Raw genomic sequence first — 17,909 nt, forward strand, 5'->3', positions numbered from 1 at the left:
TTCTATTATAGACATGTGGGATTTTAAAAAATATCCTCTGGATATGAGATCCTTGTCACGATCTGGGCTGCTGGCATCTTTTCTCGTCCAGCACCTTTTCGCATTCTTAGTTGCATCTTTTGGTGAGCAGAAGTTTTTCATTTTGATGAAGCCCAATTTATCCACTTTTATGGTCAGAGCTACGCGTGTCCTGTTTAAGAAGCCCCTGCCTGCCCCCTAAACATCCCTTGAAGCCCCCTCTTCCCTTCTGACGTCTTCGCCTCCAGCCAGCTCTTTGTAGCCAGTTTTCTCCCGCGCTTCCCCATTCTCCTCCCACCGATGTCCCCACCCCACATTTTGCCCCCGTCCTCTGCCTTCCTCACCGCCATCCGCTCGATCTTCCCACCCAGGGACGGTCCTGGCTCCTCTGCCAGTCCCTGCGAGTCCCTGGGACCAGCAGTCTCTGGCACGCACTAGGTGCTTAATAAAAGCTCCATACATGAAGGCAATATCCTGTGGCTTAGCTGGGATCTTAAAACTGTCAATTAGCTCTAATCACCAGCTTCTCAGGAACATTTGAGCAGAGCCAGGGAAACAAAAGTTTCGGAAAAAGCAACAAGACAGGAATGTTTCATTCTCTCCGTCACTGGAGCATGTACCGCACAAAGGCAGACCTCGTTAGCATTATTTATTCTTGCTTTGTCCCCGATCATAGGACGAGGGAAGCCTTTTCCCCGCCCCCTCTGGCTGCAGGCGCTCTGTCACCCCTCCCCCGACAGTTTGCTGCCCCCGAATGTCGGGGAGACCTGCCATTCTTTAGTCCTTCCCCTCCCCGTGAGTGATGATGTAACACAGGTTCCTGTAGTCCAGGTTACCGCACACATCTGGGGGAAACGCTGCAAACATCTGCTTGATCTGGGAAGGAGCAGAGAGTCAGCCTGCAGCGGGCCAGGTGAGAGCAGGAGCGGGGCATCTGCCGTGCCCACCCAAAGCCCGCATTTACCTCTTCCTCACTGAAGCGGTCTGCCTGGGTCATAAGTTTTTCTTTGATGCTGTACAAGGGGGAGACACAGTCATGTTCAGGGTAAGGGATACCCAGCTTGGACATGCAGACCCCAGGGGTGATGAGGGGCAAGCGGGGGCAGGGAGTGTCCTGGCCCAGGAGGATGTCACCCTGGGGCTGGTCTTGTCAGCCCCTCTGATGGCCAAGTAGCCTCTGAACTTCCGTTTTCTCCTCCATGAAGCAGGCTTTCTTGCCAGCATCAGGTAGGGACCAAAAGGAATGACCTGGGGACCCCAACAAAGGGGCCACTCTGAACCTCGGTTTCTTCCTCTGTGAAGTGGGCTTTCCTCCTAGCATCTAGTGGGGACCAGATAGAATGACCTGGGGACCACTCTGAACTTCAGTTTCCTGCTCTGTGAAGTGGGCTTTCCTCCCAGCATCAGGTGGGGACCTAATGGAATGACCTGGGGACCCCAACATGAGGGCTACTCTGATTTCCCGTCATGCACTGTCACCAAGCTCTGCATCATTGAGGGGAGACGGCTCAGGTCCGCCGCCCAGACCCTCTTCTGCCTGATTCTGGACACACTGTTTTTTCCAGCCTGTGATGTTCACTGACGTCAGACAGTGTTTTAGAGACGACGAGACGCTCGTGCTTGGCTAAGGGCACAGGACGGCCTGGCCAGGTCTGTGTCCTCTTGAGCCTGCAAGGGACTGGTGGCCCCTCAAACTTGGAGGGCTGTGCAGCGTTCCTGAGGGGGCTCAGTGGGCAGGAATGGGACCCGACGGCTGAGCAAGGCCTCCTCCGCCCAGAGCGTCCTCTGGCACCGGCTGCGGCGGGTCTCGCTGAGGACCAGGGCACATTTTCCATTATTTATGTTTCTGTGGGACAGTCACAGTTTCCAGCTCTCCAAGCTGGGGACTTCTCACAGACTGTTTCAACCAGAGCCTCCGCCGTGGCCTGTCTGGCCTGCAGCCACAGTCCGTCCCAAGGCAGTGCCTTCAGTTCCCAAATTGGGTCCCCAAAGGGTCCTTCCCAGCCTTGTCCTTGCACTGGTGAGAGTGAAGGCGGTTGACAGGGGAGGGAGGGTTCGGGGTCACTCCAGGGGCGCCAGAAAGGAGGCAGGAGTTGCAGACCCCGAGGGAGGGGAGGAGGAGAGCATTGTGACTTGGAGCGGCCCTCTGCGTCCCCTCCCCACCCCAGGGGAGTATGTGACTCATGGCTCTGGAGGTGAGAAAGTGTGAGACGGGCAGACCCTCTCCACCTCCACCCCTGCCCCGCCTGCCCTCTCCCCTCCACCTCCATATGTGAGAATCTCAAAACTGGCAAAGCTAGCCTCAAAACCCGAAGGCCGCAGCATCACAGTAACTGATCAGGAAGCCCGCGCCGGGGGGAGGAATCTCACCTGCCCCAGGCCACCTCCAGGTCCAGCGAGGTTCTGAAGGGACCGCCCAGGCCCAGCTCAGAGGTCTGCCCTGAAGCCAGGGTCCAGGGCAGGCTGCCACTCCCCCGCCCAGCCCTGCCTGCAATCCTTGGCTCTCTGCTCCCATGTTGTCACTGAGTGGGGCACTCCTTCTGTCACGATCGCAGCCTGGTACCTGCCGGACAGCTGCCTGCAGCCACGTCCCCTTCATGCATTCCAAGGGAGCTGGTCACCTTCCCCAGCCCTCACTGCCCTCTTGCCCGAGGCGGTGCTGGCTACGATCTGGCTCAGTCCTCTTCCCAGAACCCGGATCCTACCGGCGCTGGCCTCTGGCTCTTTGCTTATCTGTCCACCCCACTCCGTCTCGACGGCCATGACCCTCCTGGGAGCTGCAGCCCTCTCCTCTCCTCCTCCAGGCTGGCCTCCATGGTGTCCTTGCCTAACTCCTTCTTGAGCTCTCCCATGCAGGGTCCAGGGGCTGGGGTGTGAGCAGGCAAGCCCCGCCTGCCACTCCGCGCTGAGTCTCCCCCACCCACCCCCACCCGCACCCTCAAGCTGCAGCCAACTCCGAACCAACATGCACACGCCAAGCCCTGGCCCTCTGATCCCTCCATTCCCACATCTAGAATGCTGTTCCCGCCCTAGCCTGGGCAACCCATGGCCATCCTTCAAGGCCTGCCTTTGCCCCCACACCCACCTCACTAGGAAACTCTCTCCGAGTGACCCAACACTTGTTTTTTTTTATTGGAGACAGAATTTTGCTCTGTCGCCCAGGCTGGAGTGCAACAGCGTGATCTCGGCTCACTACAACCTCAGCTCACTGCAACCTCCACCTCCCAGGCTCGCGTGATTCTCCTGCCTCGGCCACCAGAGTAGCTGGGATTACAGGCGCCCACCACCATGCCCGGCAATTTTTTTTTTTTTTTTTTTTTTTTTTTTTCAGTAAAGACAGGGGTCACCATGTTGACCAGGCTGGTCTCAAACTCCTGGTCGCAAGTGATCTGCCCGCCTCGGTCTCCCAAAGTGCTGGGACTACAGGCGTGAGCCACCGCGGCCGGCCTGACCCATTCCTTATCCATTTCTACTTGCACGCACACATAGAGATGGGGACACCAGGGCTCAGGAGGGGAAGAGACATCAAGTGATATCACCGGGCCAGGCAGCAGCCTCCCAACTCCTGGATTCTGGGAGGGGAGACTGGGCGGCCACCCACCCTGACCCCAGCCCAGAGCTGGCTTACCCCCGGAGCGTCTGCAGGGAGCAAAAAACCGAAGGAAGTCAGGAGAAACTTACACATCGGCCTTGACGAAGCCTTTCCCTTCAGTGTCGAACACTTTGAAGGCGTGGAGAATGGTCTCCTCTGGGTCCGTGCCTGTAAGCAGCACACACAGGGCAGGGAGAGAGGTAGATGGAGAGGGCCCCACAGAGACAGGCACCGAGCTGGGCAGGGGCTGGGGCTGGGGGCAAGTCTCGTGGCCCCGCACAGAGGCACAGCTCCGGGGAACTTCTTCCCCAGCTTTCACTGCACAGAGAGGGCAGAGCTCACTTGAAGCAAGAGCAGAGAGGGAAACAAGTCACTGTAACTGTAGACAAGGGTTCCGCATATATACCTTTGTGAACAGCCTGTGCAACTGTACATGGAGACCCTGAGCGTTTAAAAACTTTATGTTTAACCCTTCCCTATTTTACACATGAGCAAGCTGAGACCCAGAGAAGTTAAGCGACTTGTCCAAAGTCTCACAGCCGAGGCTACTGCGTGGCCAGTGGTCCGAGTGGGGGACATGACTCTGGGGCTCGTGCACTACCCAAGCCATGCCCAAGAGGCCGTGGGCAGAGGAAAAAGAGTTCTGTATGTGGGTGCCAAAAGGCTGGGGCTTGGGCAGTGGCATCGGAGTCTGTGAGATTGGCCCAGCCAGAAGTGGGGCAGGTGGGCCAGCGGGCCAAGGGCGGGGATTTGGGGAGGCAGAAGGGCAGCCAGAGATACTCCGCTTTTATCACGTTCACAGCACAGCCATGGGGAGAGATGCCATGCGAAGACGCGAATCGGATACCCATAATAGCATTGAACGTGCAGCCCTCGCGCTGCACCCATGGGAAACTGAGGCCCAGAGAGAGGAACAGGCTGCGTGAGGGACAACAGGTGACCTGGCCACCCTCGCCCGGTGCCCTTTTCCCCTCTGTCACCGTGTCCCCCCTTGTTCACTTTGGACACGGGCGTGCTCCCTTCCTTTCCTCGGTGCTCACCTGAGTCATTGGTGAAATGGGGACAGGGACGGTGCGTGCCACCCACCTCACAGGAGCAGCTAAGGTCACACACCATTCACGGTAAGGTTCTGACCAACATGTGTGACATGGTAAAAGCCCCGTAAACCTGCACACCTCAGCCATACCTCGGCTTTCTACTGAAACTGCTCTCTGTAACGCAAACGTGACAGGCAAGCCGTCCAAACCCAGGCCACCTTGGCCCCTGCGACTTGTAATAACCAATTAAGGATTGTAATTTCCACCCTACCCAGACAATGTGTAAACAAATGCTAATCTTGACTTTTGTGAACCACTTAAGTAACAATCAGAATGTCAAAAGTCCCCTGGCCCTCGGAGTGTCCGGAGCCCCTCACCCTCATCTCCGCCCAGGAGGTGATTTACAGAATCCACTAGCCCTCAGAACATCTGAAGCCCCTCACCCCCACCCCTGCCCCCACCCTCACTCCCGAGGTGGTTTTATGGGTATAAAAGGTCTTGACACCCTCCTTTCGGGGCCACGGGTTGGGGAGACGCGAGTCCTCTGTGGCCGCCGGCAATAAAGACCCTGCAATGTGGCATACTTTTGTCTTGGTGTTGACTTTCAATGCTCGGGCCGGTCCAACACATGTATCGACCAGGGCTGCAAACACATCTGCAGCTCCAGGCCTGCAGCTTTAAGATGTTACCCGCTGGAGCTCTGAGAGCACCGATGAGTAGACATGGATGCCTTAGTTTATCACAGAGAAAACAGGCTTGGAGAGGTTTTAGTACTTGCCTGAGGGCCCCCTAATAAGAGAAGGGAGGATTTAAACCCACCTTCGGACTCCAGAGTCCCCTGCTCCTTCTGCCACCCTGTGCTCCTGCCAGTCAGATTGGGTCCGGCAGGGTCATGTGCCTCCCCCATTAGACTAAGTCTGATGTGCCTCCAGCATCACGCTAGGTCAGGATCGCCTGTGCCTCCCCCATCAGACTGGGTGAGGGTCATCTGTGCCTCCTCCATCCGACTGGGTCAGGGCCATCTGTGCCTTCCCCCATCAGACTGCATCAGGGCCATCTGTGCCTTCCCCCTCAGATTAGATCAGAGCCTCATCTGTTCCTCTCCCATCAGACTTGATCAGGGCCATCTGTGCCTTTCCCATCAGACTGGGTCAGGGATGTCTATACTTCTCGCATCAGATCAGATCAGAACCTCATCTATTCCTCCGCCATTAGACTGGGTCAGAGCCATCTGCTCCTTCCCCATCAGACCAGATCAAGGCCATCTGTGCCTTTCCCATCAGACTGGGTCAGGGCCGTCTGGGCCTCCCCCATCAGACTAGAAACTACCTGGGACTGGGACTGGGCAGTATTTGAGTCTCCGGGCATCTCTGAAACTGGCCCAGAGTGAAAAAGCCTGGCACACACTGGCCTCACTGGCCTGGGAGCTCCTAGAGGACAGAGCCATGGACTGCCTCTGGGCAGGGTGGCAGGGAGCTGGTGTGCCCAGCAGACAGGCTCAGCCCAAGGCACAGCGGGGACATTCCAGGCCCATACGGCCTGACCAAGCCAGCAGGGGTTGGGGGGTATCTCCAGGCTGGTGAGGGTTGAGTGCCCAGAGCATCACGTGGGGCACCCATATGGGGTTTGCCTCTGAGGCCAGTCTCCCAGGTTTCACCGATTAGTTGAAAATTCCCCTCGTCTTTGAAGAGGCCTCACTGCTGGGACAGGTTTGTGGCTGGCTCCCGCCTGTCCCCCTGCGGACCATGCACGTGGACTTAGCTCAGGCTCTCAGGCACCCAGCACAGCCCCGCCACTCCTTGTCGCCGTGGCTGGCAGTCCTCCCTTCCCTCCTCCCCAGAGAGGGCCACTGTTCCTGGGACTGCGAACCTCATAAAATCTGCTACAGATTGTCCACTTCCCCCCATCATCGCTGGGAATCTCACGACAGTCTCCTCTTCCCAATTAGCAGGGTGAGGTGGCGCCCGTCCCAGCCCCCTGCCCTCCCAGCTCCTGTCCCCTCCCACCCGCCTCTCACGAGGTCTGGCAACATCTGCACGACAGGCTGAGCCGGAGCCCCAGTCCCAGCACCCCCTTCAAAAATGAGAAAAAGCTGCCTCCCTGCGGCTCACTCCAGGTCCTGGGTCACAGCTTCGGCTCAGCCATGGACCGACATGAGCTCTTAGTCTCAATCTTCCCATCTGTGAAGCAGGTTTGGGGCCCATTGTGAGCTGACAGAGTCCCCTCCTCTTCCCCCAGCACTCCTGGAGATCTCTCTAACCAGAAGCCACTTCCCCAGGCCCGCCCGCTGGCCTTGAACACGTCTTCAGTGACGTTCCTCTGGATAAAAGAATCAGCCTGTCTGCTTCCTTTGAAGTCACTGGCTGGAGTCACGAATATCTTTCCCACAGAGCATTCTTCTGTCCCGGCCTCCTGGGCTTCTGAGCTTTTCCAGGAGGCAGCCAGGGTCCTGGAAATAGGTCCTGACCAGCTGCCCCTGGAGGTGGGCCCAGTGACACTCCTGATTCGGCTAGACAGCCCCAAGTTCAAGGCCTGCTCCAGATGAGCCTGTCCTCCCCTGCCCTGGGCTTCCTTGCCTCTTGCACGCAGGCTGATGGCTGCCTTCCTTCTAGCTCTAGATCAGCCAGAACTCAGGGCGGGGAGGCTGCTCTACCCCCCAGCAGGCCGCGACCCATGAAAACACTGATTTTTCACCCCATCAAACCTGTGATGTCAGGTAGGATCACCCCGTCGTGGACTGAACGGTGGCTCCTAAGCAGATATGTCCACCAGAGCCTGCAAATGTCACCTTATTTGGAAAAAGGGACTTTGCGGACGGAAGTTAAGCATCTTGAGATGCAGAGACCATCTCGGATTATCCAGGTAGGACCTAAATCCAATGGCAAACATCCTTCTAAAAGGCAGGTAGGGCCGGGCCCAGTGGCTCACGCCTGTAATCTCAGCACTTTGAGAGGCCGATGTGGGTGGATCACTTGAGGTCAGGAGTTCGAGACCAGCCTGGCCAACATGGTGAAACCCTGTCTCTACTAAAAATACAAAAAAATTAGCCGGGCGTGGTGGGCGTGCGCCTGTAATCTCAGCTTCTGGGGAGGCTGAGGCACAAGAATCGCTTGAACCTGGGAGGCGGAGGTTGCCGTGAGCTGAGATTGAGCCACTGCACTTCAGCCTGGGCAACACAGTGAGACTCTGTCTCAAAAACAAAACAAAATGAAGAGGCAGGTGGAGGGAGGTTAGACAGAAGAGGATGGGGCCGCTGACTATGAGGCGGAGGTGGGAGAGATATGCGCCCAGGGGCTGGAAGAGGCAAAGAATGGATTCTACCCCAATCCTCTGCCAGATTTTGGACATCTAGACTCCAGGACTGTGAGTGAATACATATCTGCTGTTTATGAGACACCTGGTTTCAGAGAATTTGTTACAGTGGGTTCAGGAAACTATTATAAACCCATTTTACAGACCAAAAAACTGAGGACAGAAAGCAGATAAATCTGTGCAAGGTCAGCCTAGGAGTCAATGGGAAGCCAGGGCCTGACCCTAAGCCTAGCAAGGGAGGGGGCCTGGCAGGGGCGGCCTTGAGGTTGGGGGGCTGACAGTGCTTACCACCCAGGGCAGCCACTGCCAGGGCTGGCCCCCACCTTTCTTTCTTTCTTTCTTTCTTTTTTTTTTTTTTTTTGAGATGATGTCTTGCTCTGTCACCCAGGCTGGAGTACAGTGGCACCATCTCAGCTCACTGCAGTCTCCACCTCCTGGGTTCAAGCAATTCTCTGGCCTCAGCCTCCTGAGTAGCTGGGGTTACAGGTGCCCACCACCACGCCTGGCTAATTTTCGTGTTAGTAGACATAAAGTTACATTCTATCACCCAGGCTAGTCTCAAACTCCCGAACTCAAGCAAACCTCCCGCCTCAGCCTCCCGAAGTGCTGGGATTACAGGCATGAGCCACCATGCCCGGCCAAGGCAGGGGTCTTTACAGTTACCCCAGTCTGCAGTGAAGAGAGGGAAACTGAGGCAGGGATCTCGAAGTTATGTGCACCGGGGTCTGGTATCTGGGGTCACATCACGTTCCCACCTGTGGACTGTGTGTGTGTGACGGCCCCGCCTCCCACACCCATCCACCTGCATTCCCCGTCACCCCCCTGGCCCCCCAGAAGCCAGGCTCACCCTTCAGCTTCTCCCCAAACATGGTCAGGAACACCGTGAAGTTGATGGGCCCGGGGGCCTCCTTCACCATGGCCTCCAGTTCCTCATTCTTGACATTGATGCGGCCTGGAGGAGACGAGATGGGGGCGCCCGGGAGGATGTGAGAGAACAGAGCTTGGACCTCGGAGGGTTCCACAGAGCCTCCCCGCTCGGCTGCCCCACCTGCCCCCGACTCAGCCCTCAGGCCCTGCTGCCTTGCTGCGGGGCTCTTTGGGGAGGCATTTGGGCCACAGTCAGCTTCCGGCTGCCCCCAGCCTCGTGGGAAGGGGGGCAAGTCACTCTCATCCCCATTTTACAGGTGAGAAAACTGAGGCCCAAGAAGGTGCAGCTGAGGTGCACAGCGTGCCCCAGGAGGGGTCAGTGGATGTCTGGATGCCGGGATTCCCCGTGGTTCCAGGGGACACTCAGATTCCCAGGCACTCGGGGCTTGGTTACGTCCATTCCACCATCTACATGCCCCGTGGGTAACTTCAGGCTCTTCCCTGGATCCTTAAAGGGGCCAGAAACCTCTCTGAGTCTTTCCCCCGACTCAGCTTCTCCCCTGCTCTCCTGGCCCCTCCCTACACCCAGGGCCCCCTACACCAGGCCCAGGCTGCTGCTCCTGTCCCTGGAGTGTCCTCTCCTTCCCTGGACTCTTTCTCCAACCCCCAGGAAGATCCCCTGACTTTGCGGGCAGCGTCCGCCTTGCCCCTGGGCTCCCCGGCACAGGAGCCCCGCACCCTCACTGAGGGCACTGCCCTGATGGCCCCTGCTGCCACCCGCTTTCTCCAGACGGTGTGGCCTCAAGCTCCCTGGCTGCTGGTTCACCCACCCAGTGCGGCAAAGGTGTCCCTTAAGTCTTCTTTGTCAATGAAGCCGTCGCGGTTCTGGTCCATGATGGTGAAAGCCTGGCAGAGACACGGGCGGTAAGTGGCAACCCACCCTTCCAAGCCTGGCCACCTCCCTCAAAGGCTGTCCTCCTGCCAACTGCTGCCCAAGAGCTCAGGCCAGGTCCCTCTGGCAGCCCACATGGGATGGGCTCCATCCCTAACCCCTCATTTCAGGCTCACAGCAATCCTGGTTTATAGAAGGGAAACTGAGGCTCGGAGAGAGAAAAGCCTTGCCCGAGGTCACACAGCAAGCACAGGCTCAGGTATAGAGAGAGGAAAAGGCTGCCCGAGGGCAACAGGTCACACACTCAGGCTCTGGGCCGTGGCCGTGGCCGAGGTGGCCTCAAAAAATGGTGGCATTGGCTAGGCATAGTGGCTCATGCTGGCAATCCCAGAACTTTAGGAGGCTGAGGCAGGAGGATTGCTTGAGGCCAGGAGTTTAAGACCAGCCTAGGCAGCATAGTGAGACCCCATCTCTACAAAACATTAAAAAATTAGCCAGGCATGGTGATGTACGCCTGTAGTTCCAGCTACTCGGGAGGCTGAGGTGGGAGGATCGCTTGAGCCCAGGAATTGGAAGCTGCAGTGAGCTATGACTGCAATACTTCACTCCAGCCTGGGTGACAGAACCAGACCCTGTCTCTAAAAAAAAAAAAAAAAAAAAAAAAAAAAATTGTTTAAAGATATAATAATGGGCCAGGCACGGTTGCTCACACCTGTAATCCTGGCACTTTGGGAGGCCGAGGCGGTGGACCACCTACGGTCAGGAGTTTGACACCAGCCTGGCCAAAATAGTGAAACCCCGTCTCTACTAAAAATACAAAAAATTAGCGGGGCGTGGTGGCGGGCACCTGTAATCCCAGCTACTTGGGAGGCTGAGGTAGGAGAATTGCTTGAACCCACGAGGTGGAGGTTGCAGGGAGCCAAGATCACGCCATTGCACTCCAGCCTGGGTGACAGTGAAACTCTGTCAAAATATATATATATATATATATATATATATATATATATATATATATATATATGTAAAATCTTCAGCCCCGCAAGACTGAGGACCGAGCCTCCGCCCAGCTCCTTGAGCAACTGGCATGCATTCCATGAATCTTCGCAACTGCCCTGTGGGGCAGCACACCCACCTCTTTAAACTCCTGGATCTGGGACTGATCGAACATGGAGAAGACGTTGGAGCTGGCAGTGCCTTCTGCTCTTTTCCGAGCTCTTCTCGGTGCCTGCAAGGTACCAGACGAAGCCTTGCAGCGGCCCCTGCCTCGGGGGTCAGCCCCCACTCCCTGCCTCACCTCCCAGGGCATCACAGTCCGGAATGACCCTGCTCTGCCCTCGCCAGTGCCCACAGCAGACAGACAAGGCTGCCCCTGAAGCCGTGCGGTAATCAGGACGTTTTCCCAGCCCGTGGCAAGAAGCCTGCGTGGGGCGCACCCCCGCCGAGCTGGACAGCTGCTTCCTGGCCCTGTCCCCCGGGCGCAGGAAGGTGGGCGGCCAGCACCCGCACAGCCGAGCAGAGGGGGGCCTCTTTTCCTTCAGCCTCCCCGTCTCCACCCGGCATCCTCCACGACAGCTGGAATCTGACCTTGTCGCCAGCTGCTGAAAACCTTCTTCGTGTTCTCAGAACAAGTGAGCTCTTCGCCCCAATGCTGGATCTGGCTCTTGGCCCCTTGCAGAGCCTCTCCTCCCTCTCACCCGGGCCCTCTACTCTGCCCCAAAGCAGCCTCCCTCCCTGCCTGCGTTTGACCCTGCCTGGAATGCGTTGCTCTGCTGGAATTCCCTGCCTGGAATGCCCCCCCCCCCCTGGAGAATCCATCTGGAGACTCCTTCCCATCCTGCAGCTCTGCTGTCACCTCCTCTGAGAAGCCTTCCCTGACCCCAGGCCACTCTCCCCTCCCACACGGCTCCATACGTGGCTCCATCGTAGCCTGTCACCCCCACAGCACACATCACACTATCCTGACGTATCTCTGCGTCTGTCTCCCCGACTAAGTGGGATAAAGCCAGTTTGTCCCATCTCTGGTTCCTCCCGTCCCCATCCTGAACCTGCCTCAAAGTGGGGATCAACCAGTGCTTGGAAACAGCGGCCCAGAACTCGGGGCCAACCCACGAAGCAGGCAAAGCTGGAGACCACCCACATGGAGTAGTTAGATGGTCTCCAGCCGGCCTTCCTGCCTCTGTGATGTTGGGGTGCCTGGAAGTCCACCCTTGGGCATTTGCTGAAAGCCCCAGGTCCCCGAGACCCCTAAGGGGACCGTCCCTCGGCAGCCATTCCTTAAAGCCCCCAGGGACCTGTGAGCCCCAGAACGGGCTCTTGTTGTGGGGAAAGAATTGCTGGACTTCGCAGGGGGAGGTGGACGGGATGCACAGACAGGCTCCCACCGCCAGCTCCTGCCTCCATCACAGCCTGCACCACCCTCCCCTGCCAAGCCCCTGTCTACCCGCCCTCGCTGGAGCAAAGGACTCCCCTCATTCCCTGCTCCCCTCCCCCAATGCCTGTGTGGTCTCCCCTGCCCCCAGCCCACTGCAGTCCCCCCCCCAGCCCAGGAGCCCACGGTGTCGAGGGCGGGGCGGAGGGGGCAGGCGGAGCGCCGGCTGACTTATAATTAGCTTTTACTGGGTGCTTTGTCTCTGCTAATCCTTTGAAAGGGGGCTGCCAGGGCGGCCGGGACGTTATGATGCTGTAAAACCTCTGTAATATTTATAAACCCTTTCAGACACCATAAAGAAAAGAACTTCCCCGCAGAGTTCATCTCACATAATTACATATACATTTCCTCCGATTAATAAAAAATGATCACTTCCGTCTGTGGGAGGCTCTGCCCTTTCTCTGGCAGACCTGGCGGGCCGTGGCCTCGGCATCCTCAGTCCCTGCCCCCCATGACCCCCATGGTCACACCACCGCCCTAGGGTGCCCCAGAGCTCCCCAAGGGAGGGAGAGATCATTTTCTCTACTGCAAAAGAAGAGTCCTAAACCTGAGGGTCTTTGCAGCCCCGCTGTCTTGGAAATTCCTTTTGAGAACGGGCCCCTGAAAAATAAAATTCCCCTGAAAGGAACATCTCAGGGAAGGAGTGGGCCGCCTGGAGCTGAGTTCAAAGCCTGGCTTGGCTGCTCCCAGCCTCTGTGAAGTTAAGAAATTCACTTGTCGGCCAGGCGCGGTGGCTCCTGCCTGTAATCCCAGCACTTTGGGAGGACAAGCTGGGTGGATCTTTTGAGGTCAGAAGTTCGAGACCAGCCTGGCCAACATGGTGAAACCCCATCTTTACTAAAAATACAAAAATTAGCTGGGCCTGGTGATACATGCCTGTAATCCCAGCTACTGGGGAGACTGAGGCAGTAAAATTGCTTGAACTCAGGAGGTGGAGGTTGCAGTGAGCCGAGATCGGGCCCCTGCACTCCACCCTGGGCAACACAGAGACACACTGTCTCAAAAAGAAAAGGCAAGGAAAGAAAAGCCCGGGCGTGATGGCTCGTGCCTGTAATCCCAGCACTTCGGGAGGCCGAGGCGGGCGGATCACAAGGTCAGGAATTCGAGACCAGCCTGGCCAACATAGTGAAACCTCATCTCTTAAAAAAAAAAAAAGAAGAAAAAAGAAAAGAAAAGAAAAAGAAATTCACTTGTAATCGCTGAGCCTGTTTCCCCATTTATAAAACCAAGAGCACGTCTCCATCAAAGCATCCGGACATATGTTAGACTCCTGCGGACCTCCGAGCAGGCCCCGTGCCCAGTCCTGGGGACCCAGAGCTGAATCAGGACGCGGAGGAGGGGACAGGCGTTGAGAGGTCGGAGAAACCCCTAGGCCCTCAGGCAGTCAGGAGGTGACAATCGGAGATTGACAGACCAGTCAGAGCTCCGGGCTGAGAGGGACTCACTAATGAGGCAGGTGAGACGCAGGCACAAAGGGACAGCCAGATTGAGACCCTGCAGGGAGTCCCCAGGGGCAGGAGCTCCAGGCAAGCCCCACATTGAAAGAGGCCCGCAGGCAAGGAAGGCAAGGATGAGCAGGGGAACCTCAGACCTCCAGAGGTGTCACGCTGTCGGGAACACGGACCCCCTACCCTCCCAGGGGCCCATGGCCTCAGAGCCACTGCTTCTGTGAAGCCCTCAGGTCCCGGCCACCCCATCTCTCTCCACCCTCCCCTTCCTCGTTCCCCAGCAGCTCCCACCGAGTCCAGGAAAGCAGACTCAAATCAGGACCCACGTGGAGAGGACTCCCGGGTGGGTCCAGACATGACATCAAGAGGGAAGAGCAGGTCAGACCAGGGACAACATCAGACCAAGGTCAGGAAGGTGAGTGAGAGGCAGGAGGTGAAGGTCAAGATCACAACCAGAGTCAAGGTCACAGGATGAGCTCTGGGTTGAGGAATGAGACCTGGTGCGGTAGCTCACGCCTGTAATCCCAGCACTTTGAGAGGACAAGGTGGGCAGATCACTTGAGGTCAGGAGTTCGAGACCAACCTGGACAACATGGTGAAACCCTGTCTCTACTAAAAATACAAAAATCAGCCGTGCGTGGTGGCACAAGCCTGTAGTCCCAGTTACTCAGGAGGCTGACGCAGGAGAATCGCTTGAACCCGGAAGGTGGAGGTTGTAGTGAGCCAGGATGGCACCACTGCACTCCAGCCTGGGCGACAGAGAGAGACTCTGTCTCAAAAAAAAAAAAAAAAGAAAGAAAGTTGTGGAATGAGGTCAGGTTCAGGGGCGGGGTCGGGGGTGGGCGGGAGAGGCCTGCAGAGCTGAAGCCAAAGCAACAGCCACAGGTCTGAGCTCCCCGGGGGAGGAGGTGGAGGCAGGGGGAAGGTGGCTGTGGCGGAGGCGGAACAACCCCAGCCTACCATGGTCTGGAGAGCTCCCTGGAGCTGCAGCTGGCCTGGGGACAGCTCGAGGATGGCCCTTAAATAGTGGTCCTCCCAGGGCCCCTGGCATACACCAGGCCCAGTGAGCAAGGTGATTCAGGACAGAATGGGGGCCTCCTTGCCAGGCACCTGCCTTGGGCCATTCAGAGTGGGTGTGGCTGGGGGGTATCCGTGGGCAAAAACCACGGACGCAGGGACTGCCTAAGCCTCCAGATCTCCGAGAGCCCTGGGCAACTGTTTTCTCTAGCGCCAAGGGACCAAGGCCCAGGAAGGGGCATTTGGCCAAGGACATAGAGTGAGTCGAGGCCGGCAACCCCAGTGGGAAGACTTGGCCTGGAGCCGTCAGGGAGTGTTCTATAGGGTGGGGCCACCCGTGATGGCTGGGACCCACTCAGACTGCAGCGTGGCCGGACCTCTGCAGTCGTGGGACTCTGGGTGGGGCCATCACCCTCCAGGAGGCTCAGAAACTCATCGGAGGGTGTGACACCCCACTGGTCTGCTTATGGAGAGGGTTTCTGCACCAACCTGGCCCTCAGGGGTCCCTTCTACCAATATACCTATTATCATGGCCCCCATTGCTCACTCCCAGGCTGGGGGACCCCTCAGGGTATTGAAATGCTCAATGAACAGAGAAAGCAAAGAGACAAATAAAACAAAAATGGGGCGGGCACAGTGGCTCACATTTGTCACCCCAGAGATTTTGGAGGCCGAGGCAGGAGGATCGCTTGAGGCCAGGAGTTCGAGATCAGCCTGAGCAACACAGTGAGACCCCCATCTCTACAAAAAATAAAGTAGCCGAGCATGGCGGCGTGCCCTTGTGGTTCCTCAGGAGGCTGAGGCAGGAGGATTGCTTGAGTTTGGGAGTTTGAGGCTGCAGTCATCTATGATTGTGCCACTGCACTCCAGCCTGGGTGACAGAGTGAGATGTTGTCTCTTAAAAAAAAAAAAAAGAAAAACGGAGATGACTCTGATGAGGAAGAACTGAAAAAGGAGACCTCCATTCCACCCTGGCCTTGCACACACACAGCCACCAGGCTTGGCCCAGCCCAAGAATCCTCTAGGATATCTGCCAGACAGAGCCTGCATCTGCCTGGAGAGCCCCTCCTGTGTCGAGCGTAGCCCAGCAGCCCCGGCTCGGACTTAGAGGCTGCCACTGTCCATCTGGGCGCCGCCACATCTGATCAGCTGCCAGGGCCGGCAGTGCTGGGTTCAGGCAGTGAGCCCACGGGTCCCTAGAGGCTGGAGAGCTTAACTGTCCCTTGAGCTGGTCTCAGGCCTTCAGGCCAGAGTACAGCTGATCCCCTGCCCTGGGGGAAGGGAATGGCATAATAATAAGAAGAGCAGCTAATACCCAACACAGAAGGTCAGGCCGTGTCCTGAAACACGTGTCCTCACATTCAATCCATACCCCATTTTCCAGATGAGGAAACTGAGGCACACATGGGTTAAGTCACTCAGCCAAGTCAGGTAAGAAGTGCAGCCATGGCCAGGTGTTGGTGGCTCATGCCTGTAATCCCAGTACTTTGGAGGCCAAGGCAGGCAGATCACCTGAGGTCAGGAGTTTGAGACCAGCCTGAGCAACATGGAGAAACCCCATCTCTACTAAAAACACAAAATTAGCCGGGCGTGATGGTGCATGCCTGTAATGCCAGCTACTCAGGAGGCTGAGGCAGGAGAATCGCTTGAACCCGAAAGGTAGAGGTTGTGGTAAGCTGAGATTGCACCACTGCATTCCAGCCTAGGTAACAAGAGCAAAACTTCGTCTCCAAAAAAAAAAAAAAAAAAAAGTGGGGCCAGAGGCCAGGCACAGTGGCTCACACCTGTAACCCCAGCATTTTGGGAGGCTGAGGAAGGAGGATTGCTTGAGGCCAGGAGTTCAAGACCAGCCTAGGCAACATGGTGAAATCCTGTCTCTACAGAAAAAAATTTTTAAATTTAAAAGTTAGCCAGGCATAGTGGTGAAATGGAAAAAGTTCCCTTATCCCCCTTGAAGGGCATGCGATGGGGATGTGGCTGGCTTCCTCCGTGCCCCAGTGCTTAAACCTCTAGAGGAACGTGCTGGTGGGCAGGTGGTGGGGCTCCGACCCCATGGCACTGTCCAGGGGTGGACGCTCACAGCTCCCGCAGCCCCAGTGGGCGTGCGTTACAGGATGCTCTTTCAGTTTCGCCGTCTGTAGGTGGCTTGTGTTAATCTGCTCCGTTACAGCCTCCACCTTAGCGCAAAGACAAAGGGCTTTCTGTGTCTCGGGGTTGTTGCCTTGGTGTCCTGTAAATGGATCAAACGTGGGCTTGGAGAATGAGTGCCAGGTTTTGTCGAGTGGTAGAAGTAGCTCTCAGCAGATGACGGGGAGCCGGAACGGGTAAGGAGTGGGAAGGTGATTTTGCCCTGGAGTCAAGGTGCTCAGGGGCCAGACTCTCCTCCGTCTGCCACCTCCCCACCCCTGCCAAATTCCCCAGGTCTTCTGCATTATTCTGCCAGTCGATGGCATGCTAGCGTCTGCCGGGGCCGGTCGGTGTGCTCCTTCGCTCCTCCTGACATCCAGCCACCTGTGTGTGTGTGCGCCCGCTAGGGTCGCAGGGTTTTTTATTTTTATTTATTTATTTATTTATTTATTTTTTGAGATGAAGTATTCCTCTGTCTCCAGGCTGGAGTGCAGTGGTGAGATCTTGGCTCACGGCAACCTCCTCCTCCCGGGTTCAAGCGATTCTCCTGCCTCAGCCTCCCGAGTAGATGGGGCTACAGGCACATGCCACCACACCCAGCTAATTTTTGTAGTTTTAGCAGAGACAGGATTTCACCATGTTGGCCAAGATGGTCTCCATCTCTCGACCTCGTGTTTGGCCCGCCTCGGCCTCCCAAAATGCTGGGATTACAGGCGTGAGCCACCACGCCCAGCGGGTCTCAGGGTTTTTATAGGCACAGGATGGGGGCTGTAGTGGGCCAGGGTGGTCTTGGAAAATACAACATTCGGGCTTGAAAACAGGAGTGACTGTCCTCACCCAGGTCTGTGAGCACAGGCCAAGGGTGGAGCCCTCATCAGGGAGCTCGTCTTTCTCCTCCCAGCACTTTCCCGCCCGCACCTTCCTATCAGTGACACACGCCTGTAGACCCAGCTACTTCGGAGGCTGAGGTGGGAGGATCAGTTGAGCCCAGGAGGTTGAGGCTGCAATGAGCTATGATTGCACCATTGCGCTCCAGCCTGGACAACAGATCAAGGTCCCATTTCTAAAACTAAAAAAAATAGAGAGGTGGGGCCAAGACAAGAGCTCCTCTCTTTCTTTCTTTCTTTCTTTCTTTCTGAGACAGAGTTTCGCTCTGTTACCAGGTTGGAGT

General features: G+C 56.8%; 1 protein-coding gene across 4 annotated transcripts; it reads right to left on the reverse strand.

Moving 5' to 3' along the window:
- Positions 1-652: 652 nt before the first annotated feature.
- MYL10 (myosin light chain 10) lies at positions 653-16,645 on the reverse strand. 4 transcript variants are annotated; one of them, XM_074390339.1, is made up of 8 exons: positions 16,396-16,645; positions 10,851-10,943; positions 10,582-10,681; positions 9,657-9,732; positions 8,807-8,911; positions 3,700-3,778; positions 983-1,031; positions 653-894 (listed from the first exon to the last, which is right to left on the reverse strand). In XM_074390339.1, exons 4-8 carry the CDS (start codon positions 9,718-9,720, stop codon positions 796-798), a joined length of 396 nt encoding a protein of 131 aa, XP_074246440.1. In that variant the 5' UTR covers positions 9,721-9,732; positions 10,582-10,681; positions 10,851-10,943; positions 16,396-16,645; the 3' UTR covers positions 653-795. The 4 variants fall into 4 exon arrangements, with proteins under 4 accessions (XP_074246440.1, XP_003934194.1, XP_074246441.1 ...); XM_003934145.3 differs by having other exon boundaries at positions 672-894; positions 10,582-10,679; positions 10,847-10,943; positions 16,396-16,473; XM_074390340.1 differs by lacking the exons at positions 10,582-10,681; positions 16,396-16,645 and adding an exon at positions 11,303-11,348 and having other exon boundaries at positions 672-894.
- Positions 16,646-17,909: the final 1,264 nt, after the last annotated feature.

Source organism: Saimiri boliviensis, chromosome 20 (assembly GCF_048565385.1).
Source record: "Saimiri boliviensis isolate mSaiBol1 chromosome 20, mSaiBol1.pri, whole genome shotgun sequence".
Classification (NCBI taxonomy): Eukaryota; Metazoa; Chordata; class Mammalia; order Primates; family Cebidae; genus Saimiri; species Saimiri boliviensis.

What these genes read in the sequence shown, in the direction of transcription:
- MYL10 (XM_003934145.3), bottom strand. Translation starts at nt 16,473, where the DNA reads ATGTTGCCTAGGCTGGTCTTGAACTCCTGGCCTCAAGCAATCCTCCTT. An exon ending in GGACACCTTTGCCGCACTGG is followed by an intron (nt 8,912 to 9,656) that starts GTGGGTGAACCA and finishes CGTCTCCTCCAG; the next exon opens with GCCGCATCAATGTCAAGAAT. An exon ending in GTTTGGGGAGAAGCTGAAGG is followed by an intron (nt 3,779 to 8,806) that starts GTGAGCCTGGCT and finishes TGCTGCTTACAG; the next exon opens with GCACGGACCCAGAGGAGACC.